This window comes from Myotis davidii, unplaced genomic scaffold, assembly GCF_000327345.1.
Source record: "Myotis davidii unplaced genomic scaffold, ASM32734v1 scaffold244, whole genome shotgun sequence".
Taxonomy (NCBI): domain Eukaryota; kingdom Metazoa; phylum Chordata; class Mammalia; order Chiroptera; family Vespertilionidae; genus Myotis; species Myotis davidii.
The window spans coordinates 739,508-749,202 of NW_006294993.1; the positions used below are offsets into that span (position 1 = coordinate 739,508).

At 64.6% G+C, this 9,695-nt stretch overlaps 1 protein-coding gene across 2 annotated transcripts; it reads left to right on the plus strand.

Moving 5' to 3' along the window:
• Positions 1–761: 761 nt before the first annotated feature.
• On the plus strand, positions 762–9,092 carry CHRNA4 (cholinergic receptor nicotinic alpha 4 subunit). Of its 2 annotated transcripts, XM_006769522.2 has the most exons (5): positions 762–1,133; positions 3,300–3,344; positions 3,421–3,530; positions 5,461–6,844; positions 8,461–9,092. In XM_006769522.2, the coding sequence occupies exons 1-5, from the start codon at positions 915–917 to the stop codon at positions 8,584–8,586; spliced, it is 1,884 nt and encodes a 627-aa protein (XP_006769585.1). In that variant the 5' UTR covers positions 762–914; the 3' UTR covers positions 8,587–9,092. The 2 variants fall into 2 exon arrangements, with proteins under 2 accessions (XP_006769585.1, XP_015423191.1); XM_015567705.1 differs by lacking the exon at positions 3,421–3,530 and having other exon boundaries at positions 1,087–1,133.
• The last annotated feature ends 603 nt before the right edge of the window (positions 9,093–9,695 follow it).

The window sequence follows — 9,695 nt, forward strand, 5'->3', positions numbered from 1 at the left end:
GCCTGGGTGGAGGGAAGGGGCCCATCTCCCCACCCCTCCCCCGCGCCCATCCAGCCAAGCTCACCTGCAGACTGCCCCCACGCCTGCTCCTGGCTTGGGGGGGATCAGAGAGGTGGCCTGGGGGGGTGGGTTCCAGCCCCTCCACCTTCCCTCCCCTGAGCAACCACCTTGCTATTCAGGGGGGTTGAGGGAATTGAACCCCTGGCCTCCCCACTGAGGGGTGGCTGCACCTTCCTGGTCAAAGGCACCAGGGGGCAAGGTCCAGGCTGTGGGCTGGGAGGGCAGGGTCTGGGTCCAGGACCCACCCCAGGGGTGCACAACCCTCCTCATCCTGTAGATGACTCTCAGGTGAGCAGGGCAAGTTGAGAGAAGCAGGGGCAGGGGGTCTCCCAGTCCCCCTTGTGATGCAGGTGCCAGGGAGGCCATGAGGCCACAGACTGGGGCTCCCCACTGGGGGCTCACTCCAGCCTCTTGGAGGGCAGTCTGTGTCCATCCAAGAGCACAGGGTGCTGGGCTGGTTGTCAGGTCAGCGCTGAGATGTCCCTGAGGAGACGGTAACTCGGGGCTAGCCTTGGGCTTGCTGGCAGCCACTGAAAGCGGCTCTGGGTGGCTGGACCCTCCCGCCCCTTCTGTCTCCTGCCTGGGCCTGCCCCTCACTCCCTACCTGTGCTTTGAAGTAAGGTTCTCACGGCTCTGCTGGTGGCTGAAATACAACCTGGAGAGGGACTCATGCAAACCAGTGCTGTGGGGACAGCTGAACACTTGTGGTGAGGTGCCCGTGCTAGGAGGGACTGAGGGGGCTGGAAAGGCTTCCGTAAGGAAGTGGGGAGTGGGGCAGCTTGTGCAAAGGTCCTGCGGTGAGTAGCAGGTGCCAGGAGAGATGGAAGAAAGCAGGGTGCTGAGCACAGCCTGGCATGAGGCTGGAGGGCAGCCTGGGGGCCACTGGGCCTGCTCCTGAGCCACACGCCTGCCTGTCCTCAGCGAGCGGCCCCGTGGAGACTCGGGCTCACGCAGAGGAGCGGCTGCTGAAGAAGCTCTTCTCTGGCTACAACAAGTGGTCCCGGCCCGTGGCCAACATCTCGGACGTGGTCCTTGTCCACTTTGGCCTGTCCATCGCCCAGCTCATTGACGTGGTAGGTGCAAGGGTGGGAGCTCTGGGCCTGGGCTGTCACACATGGCCTTGGAGGTGGTGCCGGGCTGAGGAGCCAGCACGGCCCCGGGCCTGAGTCCAGCAAATGCACTTTTGTGGTGGGGTCTGGAGGAGAGGCAGATGCTGTGCACACCTGCCCCAGGCCTGGTCCTCCTCTGTCCCACATGGGGACACACAGTGCCAGGTGGTCAGCAGTGGACCAGGCTGCCAGCCTCAGAGGCCAAGGGCAGAAGATGTCTCTGTGGGGTGGGGCCGGTGCCAGGTCAAGTTGTGGGGCTTTTGTGTGAATTGTGCGCCTGATGGGGCAATACCTGTCCCCCAGCTGGTTCAAGGGCCCCCCATTACCTACAGGTCTGGAATGCGGGCTTTGGGGGAGTCTCGGATAGGTCTGAGGGGTGTTTATCTTCGTGGTTAGGGGCCACAGGGGTTCCTAGGAGGATCCAGTCTTCGAATGACTGCTGCTCTGGGCTTAGGGTCCATCCTGGGTGTGATCTGACTGGGTGATGGGCACACCACCTGGGTTGGGCTCTTGAGGGCCTTGGAGTGTGGGTCTGTCCAGCCTGGCAAGGAGGGGCCTCTGGGAGCCTGGTTTGTCCAGCTATAGGGGCTACAGATATTCCCAGATGCCCATCCCTGCCCCTGCCAGGACCTTAACATTGCGTCGGCTCAGGGAGGTGTGTGGGGGCCCTGGTGCCAGGCTGCCTACCTATCTTTTCCCTGTGAAATAGGGTGAGCACAGCATTGCCAACTTGGGTAATATTTGGGAGGCGGGAGAGGCCGTAGCCTACTCTGCCCATCACCCCTGGGGCAGAAAGGGCCAGCAGGGGCCCCGTCAGTGTGCCCTGTCCCCAGCCATGTCAGGCTTCTGCCCCCACCACCCTCTGTCCCCACCACCCTTCTGCCCCCCCTCCTGCCTCCACCACCCTCCTGCCCACCCCCCTTTCTTCCCTCACCACCCTTCTGCCCCCACCACCCTCTGCCCTCACCATCCAGGGCAGTTCAAAGTGGTGGCTGGTGGAGGTGGCCGCTGGCTGCCACTCAAGGTCCGGCTGCACCAAGGCCGGGCCTGCTGCCAGCTCCTTGGGGCTCCCCTCTCCCCATTTGTCCAGGAGAGTCCTAGGCCAGAGGGCGGGAGCACTGGCTCCGAGGCTCCAGGCCCGTGGCAGCTCCAGGCAGGGTGGGTCAGCTCCAGGCTCCGCTGGGCTCTGGGGCTGACTGAGGACACGCCTTCCGAGGTGCTGAGGAGCCGTCTTTGTGGAGGCCCTGGGCCAGGTGGGGGGTGCGAGGGCCTCCTCGCCCATCCCCTGGGGCTCATGCATTTGCTGCCAGCCTGTGTTGGCCGCAGTGCTCGCCTGTGTGAGCTCCGGCCTGCAGAGGAGCCCAAGGCACCGGGGCTGACGCTGCACACATGGGCTGGGCAGGCCGCTGGGAGGGAGGCAGGCTGTCCCCTGGAAGGGTCTGGAGCCTGGGGTGGGGGATGGGGCCTCCAGGGGCAGGCCGTCCACCCGGAGGGGAGGCAGGTGGGGCAGCCATGGCTTCCTGGCTCCTGAGGTCACATACTCCTCAGCACCCGTTTCTGGGGGGCGTCCCACTGGGTCAGCTGAGGGCCTGTCCCCGGCGGGCCTGCAGGAGAGCCGGACCGAGGGCCATGCCTGGGGACAGGACCTCTTCTCCCCAAACAGGGGCAGGGGCCTGTCCCCTGGAGGAGCAAGGCCCGCCCTAACCAGAGTCCGGTAGCGAGGCGCCCGGTGCACACCCAAGTGGATTTGGAGGCAGCAGGAGGGGCAGGTGCCTGCTCACCTGGGGCCCATATGCAGAGGGGCTGCCCAGCTGTGACAGAGCAATGCAGGTCGCCTTTGCTGCCCCCTTCCCCACACACCCACCCACAGCTGGGGAGGGCCAGCCCCAGCTGCCTATACAGTTGGCCAAACCTTGTCCTCACTTTGCTCTGGAAAGGTTGGGGGCCCTTGCCGCCATATCCCTAAGTGCCTTCTGGGCCTCCCCTCTGGGCGTGGCTACCTCCGCAGATGAGGTGCTCACTCTCCCATGTTCAGCCCTGGCCTGGCCTGTGGGGAAGAAGATTCGGGGCCAGAGAGCCATGGGCCTGCCACTGCAGGCACCGTGACTTCTTTCCTTGTTGCTGTCCTAGGACGAGAAGAACCAGATGATGACGACGAATGTGTGGGTGAAGCAGGTGAGTGGGAGGGGCGCCGCAGCCACCGCCCCAGCCCTGCCCGTCCCTCTCAGCTGAGCATTCTCCTGCCGTGCAGGAGTGGCGGGACTATAAGCTGCGCTGGGACCCCAGGGACTACGAGAACGTGACTTCCATCCGCATCCCCTCCGAGCTCATCTGGCGGCCAGATATCGTGCTCTACAACAAGTGAGCCTGGGGGGGGCGGGGGGGCTCCGTGGACAGGGTGGCAGCTCCACCGAGGCTGGTGAGCCAGAGGCGGCCGTGTCTGGATCTCACCCGGAGCAGCTAGGAGAGCGGGGCTGGGTGCGGCCTGGGCGCCTGGGGTGGCCACCTCCTGGCTCCACCTTGGCCTCTCTCCCCAGGAGCCGGGAAAAGGGCTGGCACTGCCCCCTGACTGCGGGCCCCGAGCTGCTCCCATGCAGCCTGGAGCATTTTCAGGCCTGTCCCCTGCCCCACGTGCTGCTCTTCGTTCCAGAAGCCTAGATGTGCGGGCTCCTCTAGAGCCTGCCCGGTCAGCTCTCGGGCCTGGTCCCCCCTTCATCTCCGCAGCCCTCACCGCAGGCCCCAGGCCCGCTCCTCACACTCCCGCGCGAACAGCCCAGCGAAGTCTGATGGGTGGACGGTGTTCTGTGCTGGAGCCAGGGTTTCCAGGCACAGCTGTGGCCGGCTCTGGGCTCAGACTTGTCTCTCCCGGGACCCTGACCAGGGTTCCTGCCCTCCTCCCAGGTCCCTGGCCTCTGCTGTCATCGCTGGATCCACGCCGGGGGCCAGGCTCTGGACATGCTCACAAAGAGAAGCACTTAGCCCCCCTCCCCATCGCCCCTTCCCCTGCCTGAACGCAGCCTCTGCCTCCCCAGAGCCCTGCACACAGCCCCTCCTGCCCCGGGCACTGGGCCTGACCTACAAAGGGTTGCTCTTTGGTTAAGAATGACTTCGCTCCTCTTCCGACATAACTGATTGCAGTGATGGCGGCATGTGAGCCGCCTGGGGGATGGTCTCAGGATGCATTGGGGGCGGGGGGTGCGGAGGGGAGCAGGCAGGCAAACTCTCTGCTCTCCGAAAGCCACTGGTCTGAACCGCGACCCTGAGTCCTCCAGCCACCCAGCCACCGGGGGTCCATGCTCAACACCCCAGCCCTCCACCCTCTCCTCCCCACCAGGACCCGTGGGAGGTAGCGGGCGGACAACAGCTTCTCTGTGGGGCTGTGGTCAGTGCCCAGACTCCGGACACGGCCTGGAGGGAGGGTGAGGAGCTGGTGGCTGATGCTGGCCGGGCCACAGCCACTGAGAGGCCTGTTTCCAGGGGCAGCGGTAGCTGCTGGCCAGACATGTGCACCTGAGCACGGCCGCGTGTCCAGGCTGAGCTGATAGGTGAGGAGAAGGGCGAGCAGGGCCCCGCTTTTCTGATGGCTTTGGGGCGCCCCTGGTTGGAAGTCAGGCACGTGAGGCTGTGCTGTCCACCTGAGGCTTTTCTACGTGGTCCCTTTGGGGCAGAGGGTGTCACAGTCCTGGGGCACCTCAGGGCCCGGAGCAGGAACCTGGACCCGCCGCAGCCCCACACAGCAAGCCCCGCCTAGAAGGGCTCCGGACTCACGGCCAACCCCGATGCCACACCCTGTGGGGATGGGAGGGACCAGAAACTGCCGGCCATGTTCGCCTCTGCCAGGCACAGAGGAGCCAACAGGGAGGGGCCCAGCCTTGCCGTGGGGGTCACAGCCTTGCTCCTCCTGCCCCACGGGGTGGCGGGCCCCACGTGCAGAGCGGGGCCTTGCCAGGCTGGGCTCACCTGCTGCTGAGACCAGCATGAGGCGGGTGGCACGGTCAGTGCGGGTTTCGTGGGGCCGAGGAGAGATTTCCTGTGAGCATTTCAAAGCCGAAAGCGGCAGGGCTGTCCGAGGGACTTGCGGAATGGCTGCTGCCTCCTCCTGTGTGGGGGCCACACCAGGTCAGAGTGGAGAGCCTGGGCCTAGTAGAGAAACTGAGGCTGAGAGAGTGGCATAGCCAGGTTACACCTGCCCGGGGCCTAAACTCGCGACCAGGTGTGTGCATGGCGGCGCCTTAGGGGCCAGGCGTCAGGGCCTCCTGTTCCTGGGTCTCACTCCTCTCTCCCTGCCCAGCGCGGACGGGGACTTCGCCATCACCCACCTGACTAAGGCCCACCTGTTCCACGACGGGCGGGTGCAGTGGACGCCGCCTGCCATCTACAAGAGCTCCTGCAGCATCGACGTCACCTCCTTCCCCTTCGACCAGCAGAACTGCACCATGAAGTTTGGGTCCTGGACCTACGACAAGGCCAAGGTCGACCTGGTGAGCATGCACAGCCACGTGGACCGGCTGGGCTTCTGGGAGAGCGGCGAGTGGGTTCTCGTGGACGCCGTGGGCACCTACAACACCAGGAAGTACGAGTGCTGCGCTGAGGTGTACCCTGACATCACCTACGCCTTCATCATCCGGCGCCTGCCGCTCTTCTACACCGTCAACCTCCTCATCCCCTGCCTGCTCCTCTCCTGCCTCACGGTGCTGGTCTTCTACCTGCCCTCCCAGTGCGGCGAGAAGGTCACGCTGTGTATCTCCGTGCTGCTGTCGCTCACCGTCTTCCTGCTGCTCATCACCGAGATAATCCCCTCCACCTCCCTGGTCATCCCACTCATCGGCGAGTACCTGCTGTTCACCATGATCTTCGTCACGCTCTCCATCATCATCACCGTCTTCGTGCTCAACGTGCACCACCGCTCCCCGCGCACCCACTCCATGCCCGCCTGGGTGCGCCGCGTTTTCCTGGACATCGTGCCGCGGCTGCTCTTCATGGAGCGGCCGCCCATGACCAAGGTCAACTGCGGGCGGCTCATCGAATCCATGCACAGGATGGCCAGTGCCCCTCGCTTCTGGCCGGAGCCTGAGGAGCCCAACTTCATGAGCAAAGTCCAGAGCCAGGGCCCCTCGCCCACCCCGGCCTTCTGTGCTCCCCTGGATGCGCCAGGCAAGCCCCAGCCGGCCTGCACGTTGCCCTCAGACCAGGTGCCCGCTCTGCGGCTAGCAGAGGCCAAGGAAGCCAGCCCCGGCCCGTCGCCCAGCCCCTGCCGCCCAACCACCAGCACCTGGGCCCCGGGGCTTGCCAAAGCCCGGTCTCTGAGCATCCAACACATGTCCAGCCCCAACAAAGCACCGGAGGGCGGCATCCGGTGCCGGTCTCAGAGCATCCAGTACTGCGTTCCTCAAGACGAGGCCGCCTCCCAGGCCAGCGCCCCTGTGGCCAGCTCCCCTCCCTCCTTGCAGGCTCCCTGGACTGAGCTCCCACCTGCAGACCAGGCCTCTCCCTGCAAATGCAAGTGCAAGGAGCTGTCCACAGGATCCTCAAACACAGCGTTCAAAGCCCTCAACACCAAAGCACCGCCCCGCCGCCCGCCCCTGCCGCCCGCCCTGACGCCCGCCCTGACGCGGGCTGCCGAGGGCATCCAGCACATTGCAGCCCACCTGAAGGCGGAAGACACCGACTTCTCGGTAAGGCCCTGCCCCAGTGCCCCGGGAGGTGCCCTGGCCCTTGTGGGACGAGCAGACACTGAAGGAGGGAGTGATTGGTGACAAAATCAGGAAACAGCCCTGGGCATGCAGCCGCCAAGCCCCCACCCTGGCCTGCCCCCTCCTCCCTGAGCCCTCAGACTGGCCAGGGCCCTGGGGTGGCGCTGGGCAGGTGGCCCAGAGTAGCTTGTGGAGCAGACCTTAGGGCCGAGGAGCCGACAGGAGGGGCCGCTAGGCCCTCTGTGGCTGGTCAGCTGCCCCGTGTCCGTCCGCAGTGTGCTCCCTGCGTCGCTGGCTCTGGGGAATGACATGACTTCACTAGTCGCCTGAGCGACCGCAGGCCTTGGTGGCTTTGGTCTGCGCTGGCCTTTCATCCTCAGGACGGGCAACAGCGGGCGAAAAGCAGGGAACAGCGTCCTCCAGCACAGCAGGGCCCCGGCGGGCTTGTTATTTATAAGTGACCCTGTTTGCGCTCAGGTTTCCTGTGAACAAACAGTCCGTTTAGGTTTGGTTTAAAACTGCCAGGATTACTTTAAAAATCAGAGCAGAAAATGGCAGTGAGGAGCCCATTTTTCCTCGACGCTCCCAGATGGGCACTGAGCCCTGCCCTCGCCCCGGCCTGTCGGACCCACTATGCCCTGACGCTGCTTCCTCCCAGTCCCTCCGGCGCCCGCAGGCCGCCCCCGGGACCGCTGTAAGGCAAAGGCCAAAGGTGGGTGAGGAGCCGGGACCTCAGAGCAGCCGGGCGGGGCTGGGGTCTGCCCCCTCCATGGCCGCTCTGTGCCTCGGTGCCCATCTACACAAGACAATCCCGCCTCCTTCCTCACCGGCCCCCGCGCAGGTGACGTGCTCGGCATGCTTGTGTGTTTGCGTCCATGGCCGCCCGCTGGCCTCAGCATTTGGGATTCCCCCTGAGCCCTGGCCCCTCCCTCCTCCTTCTGCTCACAGCACCTGGCTGTGCCCCGCCCCCTCGGGCTTAAGGGACAGAGCTGAGAGACTCCATTGATCCCTGAGGGGCCTCCGGCCCCCTGGGCAGCTGACCCCTGAGCGCCCGCCCAGGAGGAGAGGGCAGTGAGGCCTCAGCTGTCACTCAGACACTAGGCCCCTGGGGGCTCCTGTTAGAGGTCAGGCCTTGTCACCCAGGGTGGCTCCTGGCCCTTGTCCTGCGGCCAGGGGGTGCCAGTGGCCCTTTCTGAGCTCACTTGGTCCATTTGAAAAATGGGGGTGCACTGGATGGCCTCCATGGCACCCCTTCAGCTGGAGCAAACCTGGAGCAAATTCCATTGTGAAGCATCCTGGACCCTGGTGTTCTTCCAAAGATCCCCCCCCACCCCCCCGCCTCTGGGCTCAGGCACCCTGCCAGGCACAGCACCAGACCCGTCCCCCACGGCAGCCGGGATGTTCAGTTCGAGGGTGTTGCCCCCTCTGAACCCGACTTCAGGGGACATGTGGCTTCTCTGCACCCGCCCCACTCGGCCCCCCAGCAGGTGTGCCTGCGGCCCTGGTGGCCTCAGTGGCGAAGATGGAAACCGAACCCGTCAGGCAAAGCGCCGGGTTCGAGCTTCTTGCTGCCTGTGAGGTGCACGTCTGTGTTGCAGGTGAAGGAGGACTGGAAGTACGTGGCCATGGTCATCGACCGCATCTTCCTCTGGGTGTTCGTCATCGTCTGCCTGCTGGGGACGGCCGGCCTCTTCCTGCCACCCTGGTTGGCCGGCATGATCTAGGCACCCAAGCACTGTACGGATCACTTTAAAAATCAGAGCAGAAAATGTGCGGGGCCACGCCACCTGCCGGTTGTTCCCCACCTCCATCTGCTGCCTCCTGGGGAGGCGGGTGTGGCTCGGTGGCTGGGCCCTGCCCAGGAGGCAGCCCGCTGAGAAAGGCTTGTTCTCACCACGGGGCATCGCTGCCTGAGCCACACCGAAGTGCACCCCGAGCATGGCTGCTCTCTCCTCACAGGTCCCAGCCGTCCCCACGTCCTGGGGCCAAGCCCTCAGCCCCTCTCAGCCCCTGACCCTCCTCCCTGTGGGATCCCGAGGCCCCTGCCTGTCCATCCCCCAGCGTGGGGACACCACCCCTACCCTTGGTCCTCGGCCTGCTCTCTCTGACCCCACAGAGGCCAGTCACAACCATGCGAGTCTCACTTGCCAGGTGGGCCTAAGCAGGGGTTTTATTTTATTTTATTTTTAAAACATATTTTTATTGATTTCAGAGAGGAAGGTAGAGGGAGAGACAGAAACATCAATGATGAGAGAGAATCATTAACTGGCTGCCTCCTGCACGCCCCCCACTGGGGATGGAGCCTGCAACCTGGGCATGTGCCCTTGACCGGCCTTGACCGGAATTGAACCCCAGACCCTTTAGTCTGCAGGCCGACACTCTGTCCACTGAGCCAAACCGGCCAGGGCTTTTTGATTTGTTTTGATGAATTCGTGAAAACCTAAGTTTTGTGTCCAGGGGTCCTTGGGGAGTGGAGCTGTTAAACCTGGTCCCGCTTGGAAGAGACTGGGGGGCAGGACCCCATGAGGGAGGGACCTTTGGGCTTGGGGAGTTCAGATGATTGCCTTCCAAGGGTCCTGGGGGCTCCCGGGTAAGCTCTTTGCAGGTCATAGGTCCCCATGGGCACTGGGAGTTTGTGAGGACAGCTCGCCCAGGGCCTACTCCGGGGCCCTCGGGGTGTGGGCTGGGGTGGGGCCCTGAGGAGGCCGAGGGAACCTCCACAGGCTCCTGCCCTTGGACTTATCTGTGGGAGGCCGGTTCAGCCAAAGGGCCTCTCTCACCCACAATGCAGGGGCCCTCTGGCCAGAGGTGTGGGGGATGCCCCAGAGGGACG